This window comes from Podarcis bocagei (genome assembly GCF_964188305.1).
Source record: "Podarcis bocagei genome assembly, chromosome: 7".
NCBI lineage: Eukaryota > Metazoa > Chordata > Lepidosauria > Squamata > Lacertidae > Podarcis > Podarcis bocagei.
In genome coordinates, this window is record NC_138132.1 from 64,741,501 (window position 1) to 64,764,193 (window position 22,693).

Consider the following 22,693-nt stretch of genomic DNA (forward strand, 5'->3'; position numbering starts at 1 on the left):
AATTTTTTTAAAAAGCAGTTTGATCCTTAGAAATCAGCAGGTGGAACTTCTGAGGGCCTGGAGCTAAATGGGATCACCTGCTAACTTCTGCAGATCAAACTTCAGGTTAAAGGGACAGCAACAGGGCCTGGCTTAAAAGTTGGTAGTAAACCTGATTCCATGGTAAGCCATGCCCTTTGCATTATGAAGTTCCTGAGTTCAGTCCCTGGCATCTCCAGGTGAGATTGGGAAAGATGGACCAAGAGCCTGACTTGCAATAAGGCACCTTGCTGTGTCATGGGCACCCATCCCTCCCCCAGCTAGCAAAGTGGCTGTACATGCTGAGTTGTAAGCAGGTATATTAAGTGTGCACGCTACAGGCACAAATCCCTGTTTAATTGCTTGCTTGTCTGTGCTGTCTGAGCTCTGGCTCCATAAAGTATAAAAAGAAATCAAAGGAAATGCTTTAAAAAAAGATCCTTTCTTTAGCAATGCTTCTCGCCCCCACATCCCACTTTTTAATTCTGAAGATCAGGCTTTTAAATCTTGCCTAGCGCTTTCCCAAAAGGAGTCCCTTGGAAACCACAAAGGTCTGATCTAATAATATACATGGTGTACATTTTGATCAGCATCTTTTAACTCAGTATCCATATACTAGTAGTACTTAAAGCAATCCTCTATTGGAAGACAACTCCGGTTTAAAGCGAATGACCTCCCTCAAAGAATCCTGGGAACTTTAGTTTGTCAAGGGGGGCTGGGAACTGTAGTTCTGTGAGGGGTAAGCTACCACAGCCAAGATTCTTTGGGGACGTTGTGGGCTTTAAATGTGCTCTAAAGGTATAGTGTACACAGCCGGATTCATAACCTGGGCCTGAATTCACATCCTTTGCTGTTAAGAGGGGGGAATACTGTGCCCCATCCCTACTAACCCCTACCAGGCTTTCTCTTCCTGCTAATAAAGCTCAGAGCCTGGCCTAGTGTGGGTGACTGATGCTTTCCTGCATTAATCCTGAGAACTCCTTATGGAGATGGATGCACGGGCCCTGCTACTGCCTGTCCCCCTAGTTGCAAATTGCCAGTGATTTTCAATTTCCCTCTTATCTCTCTTTTGCTTTTCCTCCCCCCTCTCGCTTGACACCTCTGCCTCCTAAGCAAAGCATGGCTGCAGCACACACTCCATTTGCAAAGGGGTTGGGAGCTCTCTCTCTCTTTCTCTGTGTGACATGTTGCAAATTGCCTCCTGTGAGGGTGCTGGAGAGACAGCTGGATGTGAAGAGGCTTGGGGAGGAGAAGGAGGGGGAATTAGAAAACCTCAAAACGAATGTTATTCATGCTTACTTAGCAACATTTGTTCCCTGCCTTTCTCCTAGTGCACTTGGCTCATCCACAGTTTAGGGTGTGCTTGCAACTTTCTGTGTTCCCATTTAACTTGCACAGGCCACATGAAGTTACTATTAAACAACACAAATCTCGATGGTGTCAGCACCTAGTTAGGAAATCTCCCCAGCAGCACCATCTTGGAATTGTTTCCCCAGCACGGCAAGAAGTTTAGGGGCCCAGGAGTGGCAGATTTTGAGCAAAATTTGGCCACCCACAAACTTGCTCTATAGGCATAGTCATAGGGTAGCGGGGCAGGCAGTTGCCCCCCACCCTCAATTTCAAGTACCGTAAATGATTAAAAATACTTAACTGACCAATCACGTCACAGATAGCTCAGTACTGCCCCCCCTAAAATAAATCATGAATACCAGCACCTCCAGATTCTGCTGCTTCTATACCAGGGTTTATTGTCACAACTCTCCCCCCCCCCCCGCCCCCAGTATCATGAGAACTGTAGTTTGGCAAGATGTTGCGAGAGGAGGAAAATATACTTTGTGATCGCCAACCCCTTCTCATGGAACTACACCTGTTATTTATGCCATTAAAAATACTGATTTATTACATTTATATTCCACCAATTAGATACATTTTAGACCAGAGACGGGGAACCTCAAACCCAGGGCTCAATTGCAGCCCTCCAGGTCTCTGGGCCTGGCCCCTGTAACTCTCCTTAAGCCACACCTCATCCCTGGCCTTGCTTTCCACCTTCCTCTGGTGTTATTTTCCCTGACTAGGGCATGATATAAGTAAAAGAAACACCTGCTCCTTTTCCCTTATAGGGTACCCAAGAGCCCATATAGAGTCCTTTTGTAGGCTCTCTATCGGTAGGAGAAAATAACAGAGACCAACCAGAGAATATTGAGAAGCAAAGCAGCTAGTAAGCCTGATCTTTATTAACTGTTGCAACAGGGTGCTCCCCTCACACGCAGGAAAGGAGGAGGACCCTGAGCCATGCGTGCAAACCCTTATATAGACATTTTAAATCTGCCCCCACCGGAGTCCAAGACCACCCCCAGAAACATCATACATACATCACAGAAGGGGTGTAGCCCAAGACCAACACCCAGATACATAATACCTACATCACAGAAAAGGCGGTCTACAACAGAAATCTGAGTGCGTTGTTTTTACCCTTTCGGCCAGGTTACCTGTTAATGGTCACTTGACTGGATTACCTGGGGAGCCTGGCCATTCTTTTGTAATGATAATACTTAATTCCTGAGCCTATTCACGCCTTAAATGGTGCAGGATTTGTGAGGACAGAGACAATGGGGAGGTTTCTGCATTTCCTTCCACCTTATAGAGAAATATTTGAGGTGACTGAAAGAGTCAAAATGGCTTTGGGACCTTTCCTGTGGGTTTTGGACATGTGGTTTATATATTTATATTTATATATGTGTTTCCTTGGTACATTTATGAACATTTTTAAATATATATATACAGTGGGATGTGGCCCCTGGAAGGCTGCCTGTAAAATGCAGCCCTCAAAGTGCAAAAGGTTCCTCCCCCATGTTAGGCTGCACAGGCACCATACATTTAATGCACATGGTTTCCCGGGGGGCGGGAACCCAGGATGCTGTGTCATCCCCCAGCCAAAATTCTCAGCACCCTTAATAAACTACAGTTCCCAGGATTCTTAGATGGGGGCCAAAGAAAGTGCTTTCAACAGAAGCAGCCTCAGTCCCTGGGCTGAATGGCCTGAGGTTGCTCTGCAGAGTGGGGAGGGGCAGCCCACGGCCTAGAGAACGGGGTGGGGGGTGGGCTCCTGCTTATTCCCTTGGCGCCCGAAGAGGTTATTCCACGCAGACCCACGACCACCACCTTGGGCAGCTACTCAGGGGGGGGGAGGGGTCTTGCAGCTTCGCGCATGCGCCGCGGAAGAACCAGGGGCGCCCACCTCCCCCACCATTTCCTTGCGCGGGGGGAGGGGACTGGAGCATGCAAGGCGCCCCCTCTGGAAGGCAATAGCCCCCTGGTAGCTCAAGAAGCAGAGGCGTGTGTCTATGTGGGAGCTCAGCCCCTCCCCTCCCACAACGCCCCCCCCCGCCGTGTGGCGGAGATGGTTCGTTCCCTCCTGCTTCGTCTCCCCCCCCTTCACCAGGGCAGATGGTACGTTCCTCCGGCCGACATTCAGGCTGGGGGGGGGGGAGGGAGGCAGATAGAGACCCTCCTTTCTTTAGCCAAGAGCGCTTAGGCGGCTGCTGCTGCTGCTGCAACCACCTTGCTGGGGGCTCGTAGGAGAGAGAGAAAGGCGTCCCTTCCTCGTTGCTGGGCAGGCCGGGCGTGGGGCTCCCCCCCTCTTCCTCCCCTCCCCCCCTTTGGGGGGTGGCATGACCCTCTTCGGCAGCCGGGAAGGGGGCTGGCGCTGTGAGTACCGCTCGTGTGTGTGTGTTTGTCCCACTTCCATTATCCCCGCCTCACCCCCGGGTTGCGTACTTGGGAGTGGGGGGGGGGAGTCGCCCTCCTCCCAAAAAAGGGGACTAGGAGCGGGGGCTCCACCGCCCGGAAGCAATGAAAGAGGAAGGGGGAAGCGTGGGGGGGGGAAGAGAGAGGAGGGTGTATCCGCTGGGTCCCCATCAAAAGCCCCATGCCGCCTCCTTTGATTTCGCTGCGCAGGAGGGGCGCACGCGCGTGCCCTTCCATTTGCTTTGCGCCTCTTGCTTGCAGAACGAAGCAAGGGGGGGGGTGTCGCTTCCTAATTCTTCAGAGACATCTTTACTGGGCCCAACTCTGGGTGGGAAGAAAGTTGGATGAGGATTGACGAGAGCTCTCTCTTTAAAAAAAGAAAGAGAGAAATTGGCATTTTTATTTTTATTTTTTTTGAGGCCTGCAGCGCAAGAGGTGGCTAGGGCAACTTGGAGGGGTCTCGGGGTGGGTCTTCTATGAACCCCCAGGCAGGAACCTGCCATGGGACCGGGCGCTGATGCACTTGGAGGCCGTTTGAGGGTGGGACGGAGAAGAGTTACTGGAGCCCCCTCCCCGGCCCTTGCTCAGGAAGACCCTCGCTGGCCTCTATGTCCATCCTGAGACTCTGGCCTCTTCAGATTCTGGGGAACTTTCCCTTGCCAGACCAAGAGGAAGCATCCTTGCCCTGGGATGAGGAAGTCGGGACCCCTCCCCACATTTCTCTCTCTGCCGGGGCTCAGGATGCCTGGGTCCAGCATGCCAGTTGCCCAAGGGCTCCGGCTCAAGTCCCCTGATGCTGGGCCTTTGATGGTGCCCTGGAAATGGAGGGGCCCAGGCCCAAAGGAGGACATGCCCAGCCTCAGAGGTGTGGCAAGAGTCCAGTGGCAGGCAGGAATTCTGCCTCTGTGGCTCATGCCCAGTGGCAAAAAATGTAAACACTTAACATGGTGTTCTAATTAATTTTTCAACTTGGTTATAGTATTAAGATGCAGTTCAGCAGGCAAGTCTTTTTATTCCCTGCTGTCCTGCCAAGTAAAGGACAATAATGAGATGCCGCTCTGATTTGCCTTGTAGACAGATTGTGTAGATGAATAGGGAGGCTGGGGGGGGGCATCTCTTTGGTCACCCCCCCCATGCTGGGACACTGCCTCTGCTGACACCATTAAGTTGCTTTAATTGTTTTTAATACTGTATAATTTTTATCGCTGTAACCTACCCTTAGGGTGAGTAATAACAACACCTAATAATAATAATAACAACACATTTCAGTACCTTGTATCTACAGTATAGAGACTACTCTTGTCTGTACACGAACCTGAAAAATCTAAGCTGGTTTATATCCCTGTGAGATGTTCTAAGGATCTCCCGGAGGGGGTCAGCCTTGGACTTTGTTAGGGGGTGCCTTCTGGAGTAACAGTGGCCTCCACCCAGCCTGCCCCCTCCTGGGCTTCTGGCCTCCTCCTTGCCCTGGGGCTTCTCTCTCATGGTCTTCCTCTTTCTCTAGATCTCGACATGGCCCGGGAGCCTAAACTGAGCCACGCCAGGCCAAGCCAGAAGAGGCAACACAGCGGAGGCCTGTACCCGTGAGTCTTTTGTCACCACGGATTGGATCCGGCTGTGCAATGTCCCGTTTACTGTGTCTAGGCAGGGAAGGGCAATCTGTGCGGCCCTCCAGGAGTCATTGGACTCCAGCTCCCATCAGCCCCTGCCAGCAAGCCCCTGCCATCACTCAGGGTGATGGGAGTTGTACCAGCTGCTTATGACCTGGTCATGGTGCCCGCCCCCTCGGAAATGGCCCTGAGAATCTCCTTCTCCAACCCATTCACTGCCTGGGTTGAGTTCCAGTTGAGTTCCCCCCAGGCATGGAATTCCTGGTTGCTGGTGGTGAACTATTTATTTTTATTGATTTGCACTTGTTGCCTTCGTGTTCCACCTTCCCCCGTCCCAAGATGTTGAAGATGGTGTACATAGTTCTCCCCAACCTCCTTTAACCCCCCACAACAACCCTGTGAGGTAGATTAAGCGGAGAAGCGGTCACCTGGTGAGCGTCATGACCAGGTGGGGATTTGAGCACTGATGCCCTTCTCAAGCCTCCTCTGCTGGGTGCTGACAAGCTGCCGTTTAAAATTCCCCACAGTGTCTAGACATGATGTTGGGACGTTGTGGATATTTCAAAAAAGCCTCTGCTTGGTCTAGAGTGGCTGCTTGCCTCCAATCAGGAGGCGTTGCTGCTGCTTTTTGCACCCAGTGTTGCTGGCAGGCTGTTTTTGCCACAGCTACTCATGCTCTGGTAACTGAAAGTTTCCAGCCACCGCTTATCCTCTGGCCAAGAAATGTGCTGCTTGCTATATTTCTGTGCCTCTTGCAACTAGACTCCAGCTGCCCTCAGATGGATTGCTTTTTTTCTTCATTAGCTCATGACACGCAAATCTGGAGGCAGTGCTAAGAAGGGGGAGCATGGAAGCCCAAGGGATAGGTGCAGGCTTGACTACTGCACTAAGTGATAAGTGGGGCTGCTCTTGCGGTTGTGGAACCCACCCACCCAAAGCCACTAACCTGGTCTGGCTGCTTTTCTGCTTTCTTTTCGGTGCCACCCTGTTTCACATGCATGGGCTGCGTTCAGTTTCCTATTTTCCAGGGCTGGAGAGAGAGGGACGAGCACTGTGCTCTTCTATCACCGCTTTGCTTCATCTAGATCCTCATGTGGAGGGTATTCTGCTGCCAAGAAAACAGATTATAACCCTGGGATTAGGCAGAAGGGTGGTTTGTTGATTTTTTTTTGCATTTATTTATTTATATGGCTGGTAATGGAAATTGTTTGGTTGTAGCTGTTGAGAAGAGGAAGCTGTTGGGGTGGGGGGGGGGGTAGGCAGTGTCTGCAAGACACTTTTCCTGTCCTCTTAGATTCTGGTGGGATCCGGTACTGGTTATCCAGCCATAATCTCTGCCTGATCTCCCTGTGTGAAGGAGCTGTGACATGAACAGCTTGTAGGTAGGACAGAATCTGCTCCAGGGCAAAGGCAAGACAGAACAGGAGGTTAGTGGTGCTCCCAGACAGGGATGGGGTTGGTTTTATTATTAATTTAGAACAATTGTTATCCAGCTTCATAGCCCTGAGAGGCTCTCGGTGCATCTTAGCGCAAAAAAATTGCGAGCGGGCTGTTGAGATATCTCAGATGAGTTGCTAGCAACAGGATTTGTTGTGATGATTGGATTTCCCCTGCAGAAAGGGTAAATGGGCGGGGGATAAGAGATGGCGTTTTGATGCCAACGCCGTTGTGCAGATGCTGCAAAAATACATCCAAAAAACACCTGACTGGAAGCAGACTTGGGAAATGGTTGGGTGGCCACTTACGCATTGCCAAAGCTGAGGAAGCCTAGCCCTGAAAGAGAGAGAGAGAGAGAGAGAGACCCTTCTGCCTGATCTTAACACCTGAGAGGATCTGTAGGGAAGGAGGCAAGCTTTCATATATATATTTGTGGCCTTAGCCGTTCAGGGTTTTAAACACCAGTGTGAGCTCCTTGAATTGGCCATGGAAATGAACTGGCAATTATAACAGGAGTTGTGTCTGTTATAAGCGGAACCCCAGCCAGTAATTTTGCCACTGCATTTTGGATCATTTGAAGCTTCTGAGGGGTCTTCAAGGGCAGCCCCATGTAGAGCACCTTGTAGTATGGCAGTCAGGAAGTTACCAGAACATGGACTACTGTGGTCAAGGTGTCTTTGTCCAAAACCAGCAAACCGGATGGAGCTGGTAAAAGGCACTCCTATTTATTTATTTTTATAAATACAATCCTAGACACTGAAGTCATCCAAACCTCGAGTGAGAAGGCCAAATCCAGGAGAACCCCCAAGCTATTGACCTGTTCCTTCTAGGGGAGAGCAGCCCACTAGGACAGCTTTTCTCTCTATCTCTTGGACTCAGAAATTCAGGATACATAACACCTCTGTCTCTCAGTGAGTTGTTTTGATGGAGGAGGTTTTCCAGTTAAATGTAACTGCTATAAATCCTGGGAATTGTCATTTAACTGAGGGCGTAAAGGACAGTTTCCTAGTAAGCCCAAGCTCCCCTCACTGATGCTGACCCCTGTCCTGGAGCCCTTGCACAGGGTGGCTGCAAGTGGCCATCTTAAATTTCCCACAATGCCACAGAACATCCGTCATAAGGCTGCTTGGGGACATGGTTGGAAATTTTAAAATGGTGGCCGCCTGGTGTGTGCTGGGTGAGACTGCTCTGGGAAGAGGTGTCCTCAAGATGTTCCTAGGGGAAATCAGTGGGGTTTGGAGGAGAGCGAATGCTGGAGAGGACTGAGGCGATTCCACCCACCCACCCCCAGGATTGTGGCCTTGCAGGCCTGTGGTCACAGGAGTAAGAACCAGCGTTGCTGAACCCACAGATGGAAACTTGGAAAACAAAAGGACTGAACAAAGCCTCCCAAAATAACTTGGAGGGGCAAACAATAGCTGCTACGCAACAGCTTTTCCCAAATTCCTGGCTTCGGCTCCCCTTGTGGCTGCCAATGTGCCGTCTCACCGTGCCTTTAAAAGGAGGGGTGTTGCTATTGCCGGCGGGCGTGAGCCATTCTTCAGTCCTTCTGAAACCCTATAGCTCCCTTTGTCCTGCAGCCCAGAGGAATAGGCCCGGGAGCTGAGCACCCTCCCTGGTTCGCAGGCCTTCTCCTCCTCCACCATTTGGCCCCTGCCTGGGTTTGGCACTGGCTGAGTTCCAGGATCTGCCCCATTGCATACAAAGAGCCTGTGAAAGAGGAGAGGAGCAACCACAGGAAAGCAATAGGTTTTATTATGGCCTGACCCTTCGCAGGCCTTCATCAGGCATCCTTCATCACTCAGGTTCTTGCCCACCAGAGCTCATCCGAAGTGTCTCTTGTGTATGATACACACTTTCCTGCCCTTTCTTCGACGCTCTTCAAGAAACCTGGTCTGCTGGAGCCAGAGGAAGAAGGGCTGTGATGCAGAAAGAATCCCCCGTGCCATAAGCCAGGGTCTGTGTATTCTCCCTAAAGATAACGACACACCCATTCTGGGCATTCTGTGGCCTGTGCAAAATTAGGTGTGCAAATGTGCTGGTTTATTTTGTGCAAGTTCTTACGATTCTGCTAGTTATGGGGAAGGGACGACCAGCTTCCCCTGCTGGTTCTGCTCTGGATTTTTTTTTTGGGGGGGGGGGGTTCCTTGCAAAACAATAAAAAAATAATAATCTGCAAAACATGGGTCAAGTAACAGCAACCAGAGGACAGCAGTGTTTGAGACTTGCAGGGCTGGCTATACAATAAGATGACCACCAAGGCACCCCAGGAGAACGTCTCTCCATTCCCTGCCTCATTCTTCAAGTGAGAAGCGCCAGAAGAAAATAATGGTGGCCGCAACTGGCTGTTGACATTCCCCTAGGCATTTTTTTTTAGACCTCTGTATGTGCAGAATCAAAGGATAGAAAGAGTCCTTTTGCCACACCGGTCATGTAGCTGCAGAATTCTTTAATTATTTATTATTTATACCCCACCCATCTGTGCAGTTTCCAGCGCATATAAAAACATAACAAAACATCAAACATTAAAAGCTTCCCGATACAGGGTTGCCTTCAGATGTCTTTTAAAAGTTGTGTAGTTCTTTATCTCCTTGACATCTGAAGGGAGGGCATTCCACAGGGAGGGCGCCACTGCCAAGAAGGCCCTCTGTCTGGTTCCCTGTAACTTCGCTTCTTGCAGTGAGGGGGAATGATGGCTGTCCTATTCACCTTGTGTGGTTGGGCCAAAGGGTGGAGGGGGGGGCTTCACGCCACCCATGCCATCTTCCAGAGCCAGTTTGGCCAATGCCAGAGCCCTTCCTTTAGGAGATGGACAAGCCATCACCCCTGGGACATGGTTGCTGCTGTGGCAGGGAGATTTCCCGAGTGGACTGGCAGAGAAAAGCTGCACAAAACAATCTCCTGGCATCGAGGCAGCCACAACAGCGATTGACGGTGCAGATGCACAGCGAGGGGGAGGCTTCCAAGAGGAAGCGGAGCTGAATTTTTTTTCAATTATTCTGCAAAACATTCCCACCGATGTCTGGCAACTTGGCTCCCACGCACTCCCTTGTGGGATGGCAATCACTTTCTGGCTCTGTAGATAGAATTTGACACACACACACACACACCCCTGAATGCCAGAGGGAGTTGGAAATAAGGGGTTCTCACCCACACCCGCCCCCTTGATTCTGGACCCTCTTCCTGGATCAAATGAGCGGATTTGTGCAGGCTTTCCACTTGGACAAAGTCTCTTGCGTGGGAGAAGCTGGGCAGGAATGCTGGGCCAAGATGAGGGCAGGGAAATGGAAGATTCCCGCTCCGTCCGGGGGGGGGGGCGGGGATGGCCTAGCTGGTTTCCCGGGAAACGAAGCCACAGCCGTACACCGTTCGGGACTCGTGTGCCTTTTAATAGTCGCGTCAGGAAGAGGGAATGTTGGCAGGTGCAGCTTGCCATGCAGTGCAGAGAAAAGCCACACACACACCCCGTTAAAAAAATGTCATGCACGAGATGAAAGGGCCCAGAGCCCCCCGCTTTGGGGTGGGCCAAATCAGCCCATAGGGGCTTCGCCGCAGCATTCCTGTTCTTTCGCTTGCTCATGTGGCATGAGATTTATTACAGGCGCATCAGCGCCTTCCTTCAGGGGAGGCGTTCCTGCTGACAGCCTTCCCCCCTCCGCCCCTTTCCATTTGGACCTGAAGGGTAGGCAGCTGGCACACAGAAACCACCATCCGTGAAATGTAAAATCAAGAATCTCTGATGGAAGATCAGCAGGGGGTGGAGGGTGGGGGTCCGGGCTGATTCTTCCACTCCAGATAGAGTGTGTTTCTCCCTGAAAGATGCCTTGACCCAATCTCACTCCCCACACTTTGGCCAAAGGGCAGGCCGGGTGTTGTCAAACTACAGCTCCCATCAGCGGTCAGGGGGTTTGGGAGCTGGGGCCGCCTTGTTAGGGGTCCTGGAGGATGTTATTGCCCCTTCCAGTGTTTCCTCCCCATAGGCCAGCAGAGCTCATAGCCAAAAGGAAGGTGCTGGGTGCTTAAGGTTGCCCTACCTTCAACTCTCCACTTCCATTTTAAAAAGAAAAGGAAACTCCCCTGGTTCTTTTACTTGTGGGATCAGAAGGAAAATCCTGCAGGCTGGATTCTACTGGGATAAAAGGAGTAAACCAGCCCCTACCTTCCAGTGACCACAAATGCTCTGGGAAAAAAGGATAAGTGGCAGGCACTCACTTTCAAGTGGCATAAATATACGTTTTAATATAGAATATAATTACGTAACATTTGACATATTGCAATAACTGTTTAGGATCTGGTTGTTTTGCATTCATTTCCCTGCCCCCCTCTCTTCTGGCTACCTCCTCCAGTGCTCAAATTATTGGAGAAAAGGCAGAGTGGCTTAAAGAAATCTGCAAACTCAACCCCCTCTTCTGCCCCGATCCCTCCAGTTTTAGCCAAATCATGGCTCCCGCTGTTCTCCTCTGGAACAGTAGCTGAGGGAGCAGCCAAAAGGGACAGGATCGTAGGACTGTAGAGTTGGAAGGGACCCCCAAGGCTCATCTAGTCCAACCCCCCAATCATAACTGAAGTCAAGGGAGGGGGTTGCTGGCACCTCTGCAACTAAAGCATTACTAACCTCTCTCCTCTTTAGTCTCAGGTGCACCAGGGCCAGTATAAACTGGGAAATGAATATGCACTTGAATGCCTAAAACCTGCACAGGGGAGCTTGCACCATGCATGATTTGGCATGCTAAATATGCTACCGCATATACACTCCTGTCGCGCTGACTAGTTACAAAACCCAGATTTACTTCCCGTTTTGCAACCTTCCTTTATTCAAGCCGAAGCACCTGAGGAGTTGATAGGGCTGCCTCCTGTGGCAGGTCAACATTTGAGATGCGTGCGGCAACACAAGTCTTGTTTTCAGCAAAAATTGTCGCAAGGCGCCTTGCTGACGGCAGAAAGGCAGTGTAGAGATGGAGCGGCAGCGTGATGCAGTGGTTAGAGTGGGGGTGAGGTGCCTGTGGCCCTTCAAACAGCACAGGAACACCCAACTCCCATCATTTTTAGCTATTGGCCTTGTTGGCTGGGACTGATAAGAGCTGGAGCCCAGGGATAATTGCCCCCCCCCCCGGCTTCCCATCTCTGGGCCAGGAGTGGAGGAAATAAAAGGCATAACATTAGGGGAAAGTGTTTATAAAATCAGGGCATTTACAGATGATATGATTGTGATGGTGGAAAATCCAATTAATAGTACAAAGAAACTTTTAGAGAAAATGGAAGAATTTGGAAAGTGGCAGGATTTAGATTAAATAAAGAAAAAACAAAAATGATGGTTAAAAATATGGATAATCAGAGCAAAAAGGATTTAGAAGAAGCAATCGGATTGCAAAGTGAGAAAAGCAAAATATTTGGGGATTTACTTAACAATGAAAAATACAAAGGCAGTTTTCCATGCGCCTGTCTCGTGGTGCAGCGGAGGATGTTGAGAAGCATGAAATGGCGCCGAATTACCTTTTCTTCTCTTGTCTGCAGCAGCACCTGCGACCTGGACTATGAGCTCTATAAAGAGGATTTGCCCTACAGGTGCGTTTTGGGGCTTTGCTCTCCCTCCCCCACCATATCCTTGGACCTCAGCAACACCCCCCCCCCCCGCCCACATTTGAGCTGTGGTTTCAAGGGGATTCTGCAACTGACCCTCTTGCTCTCGTTTCCTGCAGGGTCTACGAGTACCAGAAGATTCCCCCGCTCATCAGTCACATCCCGGTCAAGGCCAGGAGAAGCCACTTGGGGGCTGGGGGCAAGGCCAGCTTAGGTCCCCACGCAGGGCTGAGGGGCAGCAGCGGCTCCACAGCAGGCCGAACGAAGTGTAAGCGCTTTGGGGCAGAGAGGGCCTAGTGTCCCAGGTGCCAGGGGCACTCTTTCAGCACTTAGCGCCGACAGTGAACGAGCCTGTCAAAGAGTGTTTGCAGTCCAGGCTCTCTGAGGGACGGAAAAGCAGTCTGTTTGGATGTGACTAAAACCCCACACTGGCGAGCACCTGGGTGGCCTGTGGGCTAGGAAGAGGGTCTAAAAGGGAGCAGAGCTGAAGATCAGGGAGTCTCATGGAAGGGTGTAAAGCAGGCAGTCAACTGGGAAACAGTAGTCAGGAAGATGGGGAACGAAAGGAATTTCATGTGTTGTTTTGCACTCAGCAGCCAGTCTTTGGGTACAGGTTCTATTGTTTTGTTTCCATTTATCTCGTCCTGATGTGTTTCTCGCAGAAACATTTTACTATATTGGCCTGAATATAATTTTTCCAAATTCCAATTTTCCAAATTCCAAATTCCGACCATGAAAAGTTAAAGTGTGGCTTAAATTCGCGACCTTACAAAAATAGACTTTTACGAGGCAAGTGAGGCAAGATGGCGGGCGCCACTACAGCACGTAGCTCCTAGGACAGCTTATATTCGGGTATTGTCTTTTTTTCTATCCCCCCCCTTGAATTTTAAAGAAGAAGCTTATTTGTGGGTGTAGCTTATATTTGGGCCAATATGATACTTCGTTTGGGCTCTGAGTTCAAAAAACAGCAACATTTCATATGCACCTTTCTATCCATGCATGTGCCAAGGCCCTTTTGATTTGTAAATATGAGCTCCTTGCCCACCACAGCTTCCACGAGCTAAAAAGAGCAGCCAGCTGACTGCGGTTTTGATCCACACACTTGGACACAACTTGTAGCCTCCCCCCACACCCTCCCAGTGACAAAACCAGTGAACAGCTGGTGTGAAACCCTCCCTACCCACGTAGGTTTCTGCGGGGTGCCAGTAACGTGGTTTGGGCCGCTCACGCTGTCTTTCCCTTCCAGTGCGAGCAGAGGAGCTGCACTCCATCAAGGGAGAGCTAAGTCAGATTAAAGCTCAGGTGGACAGCTTGCTGGAGAGCCTTGACCGGATGGACCAGCGACGGGAGCAGCCCACAGGTGAGGAGGCGCATGAGAGTCAAGGAGCCGTGAGGATGAACAGCAGCATTTTGTTGCAGGTCTTAGGCACATGTACATAAAGCAGAGTTCAGGTTTTCTGATCAGAAAACTGACCAGAAATTCTAAATCCCAGCTTCCTTGTCTACAGCAGGTTTGTGGACTGGAGCATCATTAGGATTCCTGCCTGTCTGTAAACTCATTGAGGTGCAGGACCTGGCCCAGTGGAGTAGGATGCACCTGCCTTGTGGCATCATCATCGTTTAATAATAATAATAATAATAATAATAATAATAATAATAATAATTTTTATTATTTATACCCCACCCATCTGGCTGGGTTTCCCCAGCCACTCTAGGCGGCTCCCAACAGAATATTAAAATACAATAACCTACTAAACATTAAAAGCTTCCCTAAAGAGGGCTGCCTTCAGATGTCTTCTAAATGTCTGGTAGTTGTTTTTCTCTTTGACATCTGGTGGGAGGGCGTTCCACAGGGCGGGTGCCACTACCGAGAAGGCCCTCTGCCTGGTTCCCTGTAACTTTGCTTCTTGCAGTTAGGGAACCGCCAGAAGGCCCTCGGCACTGGACCTCAGCGTCCAGGCAGAACAGTGGGGGTGGAGACGCTCCTTCAGGTATACAGGACCAAGGCCGTTTAGGGCTTTAAAGGTCAGCACCAACACTTTGAATTGTGCTCGGAGCATAGTAAACCTAGGCTCAGTGGCTAGGTGGGAGACTGCCTGGGAGCACCACAAACGGCACCCGGCGCCAGGAAAAAGGTGGTGCGGAAAAGTGTGATGAATGGGTAAGGTGGTGTAATGTGGCCTGCTTGCCTGCTTTGTCTGATCCCTCAGGCTCCAAGGAGGTCAAGAAGAAAGGAGCCGCCAGCACAGAGGCCTCCTACTCAGCAGGAGAGACCACCCGGAGGAAGGAGAGCCCCGTGCAAGATGGCCGGGCTGCTCTGCCGGAGGTGGACAGTGCAGAGGAGAGCACAGACACCGAAGAGGCGGTGAGTGGCAGCGCCGAGGGCGGAGTAGCAAGAAGGGGAGCAACAGTGAGGCTGCAGGTCTCTCCCTCCCTCTTCAGCGGAAATTTGGGGACGCAATGCGGGTTTTTTTGTGATACCATGCAGATACAGTACTGCATTTTATTGCTACAACATTGCAAGCCGCACCTGTCCAGAGCGTCAATGGTCAAGGTGATACCTTATGCAGAAAAAGCTACCAAGGTCTCTCAGGATTGTCTCTTGCAAGAGCCCTCTGAGCCTTCCCCCTCTGCCTTTTTGTGCAAAGCAAGGCTGAACCATTTCCTAAGCTTTTCTGTCTTGCCTGCATCTGCACCATTAAGCAAGGGCTGTAGCTTTGCATCTCATTATGTGCCCCAAGACAGACAGACACACACACACACACACACACACACACACACACCCCACACCCCTTGCAAGTTCTGGGGCGGGAGAGCTGCAAGGAGCTCTCAGGCTATTGGAAGCTCACTAACTCCACAAGTTGCACAAAGGTCAGGTCACGGCCATCATCAAATGTTGAATATTTGAATGGTTTTGGTTTGATCAATGTTGTGTTTGTCATGTGACTAGGAGGGACTGTGCCTATCATAGAGGCAAGAAGGCCAGAGGGACATGGGGAGGGGGAGACTTGCAGAGCAAACACCAGGGGCCCAAATTCTTCAGCGGGGTTTAGCAACCATTCCCGCTTTTCTCAGGGAACTCTGGGAATTGTAGCTCCCCGAGATGAATAGGTGGTGCCTCCTATTGACTCTCAGCACCCTTATCAAACTGCAGTTCCCAGGATTATTTGGTGGGGGGAGCTGTGCCTGTCTAAAGTGCTTTGACTCTGCTTTAAACATGCAGTGCAGATTGGGGCTGAGGATTCAACAGAGAAAATGCAGTTACGCCTCAGGGACGAGGCTGACAAAGCCTCTTCTTTCATTGCAGGCAAGGAATCACACGTTGGACCTGGAAGGCAGCCAGTAAGAGGACCTGGAGTGTCCCCAACCCCTTTGCCCGGCGTTTCCTTCCTGTGTTTTGTATTCCTTCCGATGCCTCTGGCCGGTGCTGCGTCCGGCGTCAGTTCCCTGCCGTCAGGGCTGGTGCAGAGGCCGAGAGGCCCACCACGGTCTCCCTCGCACCTTTTTCTGGCCTGGCAGAGAGAGACTCCTGTGGCGCGTTCGAGGGAGAAGCAGCTTGGTGTTCTTTGTTGTGAAAATTAAAATATGCCGATGTGGGAGACGAGTGGGCAAAGCAGGCAGTGCCAACTTCGCACTTGCCCAGCTCAGCATTAAACAAAAAATAAAGCAGTTGCCATCTCCTACTGATAATGATGTGTTGCTTGCTGTCCTGTCTTAGCTACAGATTTACCATGTGCCAGACCAGATTGATTGCTGCCTTTTATCATTTCTGAGCCTGACGTGTCTGCTCAGAAGTACATCCCATGAGCTTCAGTGGGGCTTCCTCCCAGGTATGTGGGCAAAGCAGTCCCCAGCCCCCCAGATGTTGCTGGACTGCAACTCCCATCATCCCCGACCATTGCTCAATTTGGCTTAGGGCTGAGGAGCGGCAGTCTGAAACATCCAGAGGCCACCAGGTTAGGAAAGGCTGCTCTAGACTCAGAAGAGAAGCCCTGTGGGATCAGACACAAAGCCCATCCAATCCAGGGATGAGAAATCTGTAGCGCCCCAGATGTTGTTCTCCCAGCTTCCATCAGCCTGGACCCACATGCCTAATGATCAGGGATGATGGGGAACTTCAGCCAAACATCTGGAGGGCCAAAGAATTCCCATTGCAAGTCTAATCCAGCATCCTGTTTGCCACAGAAGCTGGTTGGGTGCTTCTGGAAAGCCCAGGTGACAACCAAAGCCTTCTCCTGAGGAGTTTCCCAGCAAGGACTGATGTTTAGAGGCATCTGTGTGCTGCCTTGGACCTTGGAGGTGGCATGCAGCCATTGTGCCTAGTCGTCACTGGCAGGCTTTTCCTCCATATAGGACTTAATCCCTTCTAAAGGTGTCTGTTTGTGGCTCCCAGCAGTGCTTCACTTTCTGTCAGTGTCATCAGCTGACCCTGATTTCTATTACAGTGGTGCCTCGCAAGACGAAATTAATCCGTTCCGCGAGTCTCTTCGTCTAGCGGTTTTTTCGTCTTGCAAAGCAACCCTATTAGCGGCTATTAAAGGCTTAGCGGATTAGCGGCTAAAAGGCTATTAGCGGCTTAGCAAAAGGGGGGGAAAGCGAAAAAAAATCGGAACACTCGCAAGACGTTTTCATCTTGCAAAGCAAGCACATAGGGAAAATCGTCTTGCGAAGCAGCTCAAAAACGGAAAACCCTTTCGTCTAGCGGGTTTTCCATCTTGCAAGGCATTCGTCTTGCGGGGCACCACTGTACTATGATGATGTGGGGAGGGGGAACAAATATTCTGCAAAACCATAAGTGTCCCTTGTGTAGATTACTAGCTGCTTCTTTATTGCACCACCGGACAACAAAGACAGGAGTGATTACTGCAAGTACATTTTGCAAATATTTTTGAACATGGATAGGCAAACTAAGGCCTGGGGCTAGATGCGGCCCATTCGCCTTCTCAATCCGGCCAGTGAATCAGCGTGTTTTTACATGAGTTGAATGTGTCCTTTCATTTAAAAGTAGATAGGTAGCCGTGTTGGTCTGCCATAGTCAAAATAAAAAAATTCCTTCCAGTAGCACCTTAAAGACCAACTAAGTTAGTTCTTGGTATGAGCTTTCGTGTGCATGCACACGAAAGCTCATGCCAAGAACTAACTTAGTTGGTCTTTAAGGTGCTACTGGAAGGAATTTTTTTATTTTTCATTTAAAATGCATCTTTGGGTTATTTGTGGGGCATGGGAATTCCTTTCCCCCAAAAAAATATAGTGCGGCCCCCCACAAGGTCTGAGGGACAGTGGACCGGCCCCCTGCTGAAAAAGTTTGCTGACCCGTTTTTGAACTTGTAAAAACCACTGGTCTGAAACCTGGCAACTGGCCGGCCTTCTCGGTCTTCTATAATAGCACTGGGCATGTGCGTTGCCCATGAGCTTTGTACAGGAGCTCCTCTGAGTGCAGACCATCTTCTTAAGAGATGGCAAGTCCCTAGAATGGTCTAGGAAACCCATCCACAAGATGCATGGTTTTATAATGTACTTAACCCAGTAACCATTTTTTCAGGACATTTTTGCTCCGGACCAGCAAAAGATATGCATGTAACCTTGCTTTAAACCTAAATATATTGGTGCTTATGTCAGTGCCAGGGTTTATTTCTGGCTATGCTAACCTGAACCCCAATCTAGTTGTGTGGGCACCTTTTGTGCTATTCTAGATTTTACAGAGTAGCTCATTTTCAATCTTCCTTTTCCCAGTTTACTCCATTCGTTGACACTCTAGTAAACGCTGGAGTCCATAAATACAGATTTTGTTGTTGCTGTTTAGTCGTGTCCGACTCTTCGTGATGATTCCCTACTTTAGCATAAATACACACTACACTAGTAGAATTCAACTGGTGGCCTGGGACCCAATGCTGAGTTACGGTCTGATCTAAACCTGATAACAGCAGCAGCATTCCCACCGTGCAAATACATGGCAAGAAAACAAGACATGGGCTCCCAAATATTGGTTTGGCTTGAAAGTGGTTCCCGAATTTGAAACGGTTGACGATGACTGCATCAACTCTACAGTGATAGTAAGAGGGAGAAGACATGAAAATCAAAAAGCCTTAAGTTATGCAAAATAGTGTATTTTAATTATAAAAAGAGACTTTATTACAAGTATCTAATAAACTTTTCTCCATGAACAAGTTCTCAAGCCTTGCATATCACAAGATACTAGTAGGTCCTAGTAAATCAGACCAAGTATTAATGAGTCCATGACAGAAGCAGATTGTGCTGGAAGTGGCCACTGAATAGTCAACCTGCAACTAGCTGCCAGATTAGCTAATCGCTCTACATCCACCTTGACCCCATTACCAGTTACTGGCTCACTTCCATCACCTCTGCAGGAAGAAACCATTTCAGTCTTTAGGATGCCCATTTGAGGTTGACCTTTTAACAAGGGAGGTCACACACAATTTATTACACCACGGGTCTGCAAAAGGAGAGTTCACATAATGAAGTAGTCCGATACAGTGTTCTTTCTTTAGTCCCCCATATGTTGAGCTAAACTTCCCATCATCCCTATCCAGATTAACAGATGAGATGATGGGACTTGTAGTCCCAATAATATCTGAGGACCCAAAGTTGAAAAACACCAGAGTAATTTCAGCAGCAAACATTTAGCCAATACAAAAAAAGAAACTTGCCATATTTCCTGAGAGAAAATGCTGATTTTTAATTTTTTGTTTTTGTTTTAAAGCAAGGAGTTTCAGGGAAGTGGGGAGAAATGCAGAGAATGATGTCACCTTATTGACAATTGCCTCAATGCAAAGCACACTGATTTGGATGGAAACTCCTTTGAAATGAGAGTAACTTTCCAAGAAAGCAGGTTAAGAAGCAGGATGTGTGGATTAACCCATTTTGTTCCTTGACATTTTCAAAGTGTAATATTTTTAAACTTTGGAATTTTGAAAGCAAACATAGCCGCCAACAACTGGACAAATGCAGATACCTATCCCAAACTGATAATCATAGCAATTTGAAAACTCAGACCATGGTAGAACTTTGGATTCAACCAGCAGCAAATAACCCTTTTTTGTTTTGCTTGAGACTCAGACTGTGCGCACATGGACACACACACCATATATTTACAACATTTAAAGCAGATTTTTTCCCTCCCAAATCCCAGGAACTGGGTGAAAACTACACAGAGCAATAATTCCCTGCACGTTTAATAAACTAGCTTTCTGCGCCTAAAGGTGGTGCGGTAGATAGACTTTCGGAAGTGTCTCCGTCGAAGTATCATTCGCAAAGAGTGCGGAGCTGCAGAGATTGTCTCATGTGGATGCGGCCTGCCCTCCAGGGGATCGCCTTCCCTGGATCGCGACTGGGCCCACCGTGGTTGCGGTTCCTCGCCAAGGAGGAAGCCAGGCAACTTCACCTACGTCGGGTAAACCACGCTCAGATCCCGTATCCAAAACCACGATGCAGCCGAAACCCAAAGAGACATCGGAAGAGGAGTCCGGCGAGGCGCAGCCCGAGAAGTTCCCGGAGTTCAGGCGGTGGCGGCGGGAGGCTGGACTGTGTCTGTGTCGGTCGGCGTTTGGGTGCCCGGCGCGGGTCGGCGCTTGGCAGCGCGCAGGAGGCTCTGTCGGAGCAGCGGGTAGAGGCGCTGGCATCCGTCGAGGCCGAGGCGCACGGCTTGCGCCCAGCTGTCGGGGGGCCCTCCCTCGCCGCTGCCCAGCAGCCCGGCCACCTGGTTGAGCGAGGGCAGGAGCGCCACGGTGAGGCGGGCGTCGGCGGCGCGCTCCTCGGGCTCGCTGGGCTGCAGGCTCCACTCTCCGCCCGGCGCCCGGCACAGCGCGCACGCCGCCACCAGGTCGTAGAGCTCCACGCCGGCGTCGGCCAGGGCCAGCCCCGCGGCGCACAGCGCGGCCGCCAGCGCCGAGCCGCCGTCCTGCAGCAGCAGCGCGCTCACCTCCAGCTGCGCCCGCGGATAGCGCGCCAGGCGCACGGCCGGCTCCAGTGCCTCCTGCAGCGCCAGCGCCAGCTCGGGCTCCCGCTCGCTGGGGCGGATGCGCGCCCCGCGCCCCGAGAACGGTGCCCGCCGGAACTCGCACACCAACCGCCCGCGAGGCTCGCCCGGAGCCGCAGCGCCCGCCCCGCCGCCGGCTTCGCGAGGCCCGGCCACGGAGCACAGCACTTTGGTGCCGCCGTGGAGCTCCACGTAGGCCGAGCCCTTGGCCTGGCTCAGCAGCCCCGCGCGGGCGAAGAGCGGCTGCAGCGCCGACGGGTCGCGGGGCGGAACCTTCGGCGCCTCGACGGGCGCGAAGAGCAGCGGCGTCTGGGACTCCTCCGGCCCCGGCACCCGGCGGTGGTCCAGCGGCATGGCTTCTTCGGCTGCTGGCGCGCCGCGCTCCGGAAGGGGAAGAGGAAGCTGCTCGAGGGAGGGAGCAGCGGCTTCGCTTCCGAGGCGCACGGGCGGTTTAGCGCCGAAAGAGCGCCGTGGCGGAGAGGGGACCTGCAGCCCCCGCCTCGCAGACACCCGTCGAGGTATGGAGAGCGCCTCGATTCCCGCATCCCAGCAGCTGCGGACCCTGCACTGAGAAGGAAGCCTCCGGGCTCGCTGGTGGATTCCAGCTCATCTTGGCTCCAGCCAGAAGAGCCGGTGGCCAGGGTGGAGGGAGTTGTGCCCCAATACTATCCATGATTAAAGAGCCGTTTTATATCCATTTTTTGTTTGGCAAAGAAATGAGCAGATGCAGGGCTCCTGCAGTTTCTGATGGGTTGGAAGCAGCCTATGTCTTGGTTTTGGGGTGTCACCCACACGGCGCCCTCCCAGTGGCGTAGCGTGGGGGGTGCAGGGGGGCCGGCCGCACCGGGCGCAACATCTGGGGGTTAGTATTAGGGGGCGCAAATCCACAGGTTAGGGGGCGCAAATTACTTGCCTTGCCCCGGGTGCTGACAACCCACGCTACCCCACTGGCCCTCCCTCTCCAACTGGCTACAGACAGTTTTTAAAGCAACCAGCTGCGTACAGCTCTCCTCACTGTGTATCACTGCTTAAAAAGGCACATCTTAGAAGTGGGACTCTAAAATTATACAAGTAATAAATCTGTTTTAAGTCTTTTAACAGCTTGTCTTTTTAAGCTTCCTAGGTTCTTTCAAAGGGGGCTGCTTTGGCCTCCATTTGTTGGCACTCAGCAGCCTCGCTCACTATTAGGGAAATATCAGAGCTTGATGCACATAGGCTTAAAACAAGGCGCAGCTATGTTTTTTCTGCCTTTCTTCAGGGAAGAGGAAGGTAGTGGGTGGGGAGCCTCCAATCTGGGCTGAGCCCTCACGTTCTGGACTAGCAGAAGCCACAAACCTGCAGCTCAGCCTCCAAGATGTACATGACATTGCAAGTACCAGGGCACCACTCTGTGCAACTTTAACCAGGACAGAGAAAGGTATTGCCATCGCAGAAGCCCATGAGCAAGTGGGCACAGCTGACCTCACTGTCCTGGTCAAAGTCCCCAAACTGTTTGGGCTGAGTCACCCACTGCTCCGACAGCCACACTGCTCCCCTCTTCTGGCCCACATCAAACTAGATTAGCGCAATGCGCTATTTTATGAAGTCATGCCCTCTTGTCACATTCTGTTAGTAAATGCACAGGTGAATGGCAATCCTATTTTGGAGCTCTGTCTCGCTATGGAACGTCCAAGCTGTCCCTACATCCCAGCTGCTACCATGGAACATTTAGCCTTTGTTCCAGTTAGCAAACAGTAATTTTACACTGTGAGCCTGCTGCTCCTGTGTGTATGGATGCATCAACTGTTTCCAAAATTTATTATATCTCTGTAATATGCTGTGCCACTGAGGATTTGTTCTTGTCATGTCAACAAGGCTGGAAATGATTAATGCCAGGATGGCATTCATTCATCTGGCTTCCATGAGGCCAAATGAAGCCTGGCGCTCAGAACCCCATCCTCCTCCCATGGTCAGGTGATCTCTGCTCCATTAAAGTTTGCTTTCAGAAATGATCTTGGGCTTAGCATTATATATGAAGGGGGAATTGTAAATTATGACGAGCAATAGTTAAGCTTGAAAGTTGGCTTCTTTAGCAACAAACCATCGTTTGCTGTAAGCCACAACCTGCATTTTGCACATAATGGTGAGCTGAGGTTCTCTGAAAGCAAGATATAAGCCAGGAGATGAGGGGCAGGATGGGCCAAGCCCCCTGTTCTGCTTGGGCTCAAGTGAGCTACTGGCTCAAATATCCCTCTGGCAGAACAAGGAAGGAATTAGCAGGTCTCCACTACCCCTTTTAGTTAACCACAGCCTCCCATGTCATCCA

The 22,693-nt window shown here is 50.8% G+C and overlaps 2 protein-coding genes across 5 annotated transcripts; one reads left to right on the forward strand and one right to left on the reverse strand.

Annotated features, from left to right (window-relative positions):
• Positions 1 to 3,291: 3,291 nt before the first annotated feature.
• Positions 3,292 to 16,082, forward strand: LOC308591851 (RNA-binding Raly-like protein). Of its 4 annotated transcripts, none has more exons than XM_081202833.1 (7): positions 3,292 to 3,468; positions 5,270 to 5,348; positions 12,330 to 12,377; positions 12,512 to 12,660; positions 13,639 to 13,752; positions 14,603 to 14,757; positions 15,700 to 16,082. In XM_081202833.1, exons 1-7 carry the CDS (start codon positions 3,363 to 3,365, stop codon positions 15,736 to 15,738), a joined length of 690 nt encoding a protein of 229 aa, XP_081058959.1. In that variant the 5' UTR covers positions 3,292 to 3,362; the 3' UTR covers positions 15,739 to 16,082. The 4 variants fall into 4 exon arrangements, with proteins under 4 accessions (XP_081058959.1, XP_081058958.1, XP_081058961.1 ...); XM_081202832.1 differs by having other exon boundaries at positions 3,297 to 3,468; positions 12,327 to 12,377; XM_081202835.1 differs by lacking the exon at positions 3,292 to 3,468 and adding an exon at positions 3,483 to 3,726.
• Positions 16,083 to 18,483: 2,401 nt separating this feature from the next.
• EXOSC6 (exosome component 6) lies at positions 18,484 to 20,830 on the reverse strand. The gene has a single exon (XM_081203476.1). It carries the CDS (start codon positions 20,740 to 20,742, stop codon positions 19,909 to 19,911), a length of 834 nt encoding a protein of 277 aa, XP_081059602.1. The 5' UTR covers positions 20,743 to 20,830; the 3' UTR covers positions 18,484 to 19,908.
• Positions 20,831 to 22,693: the final 1,863 nt, after the last annotated feature.

Coding starts and splice junctions, on each gene's coding strand:
- LOC308591851 (XM_081202832.1), top strand. CDS start 3,363: ATGTGGGAGCTCAGCCCCTCCCCTCCCACAACGCCCCCCCCCGCCGTG. Junction 5,349..12,326: donor CACAGCGGAGGCCTGTACCC/GTGAGTCTTTTG, acceptor TCTTGTCTGCAG/CAGCACCTGCGACCTGGACT. Junction 12,661..13,638: donor CACAGCAGGCCGAACGAAGT/GTAAGCGCTTTG, acceptor TTTCCCTTCCAG/TGCGAGCAGAGGAGCTGCAC.
- EXOSC6 (XM_081203476.1), bottom strand. CDS start 20,742: ATGCCGCTGGACCACCGCCGGGTGCCGGGGCCGGAGGAGTCCCAGACG.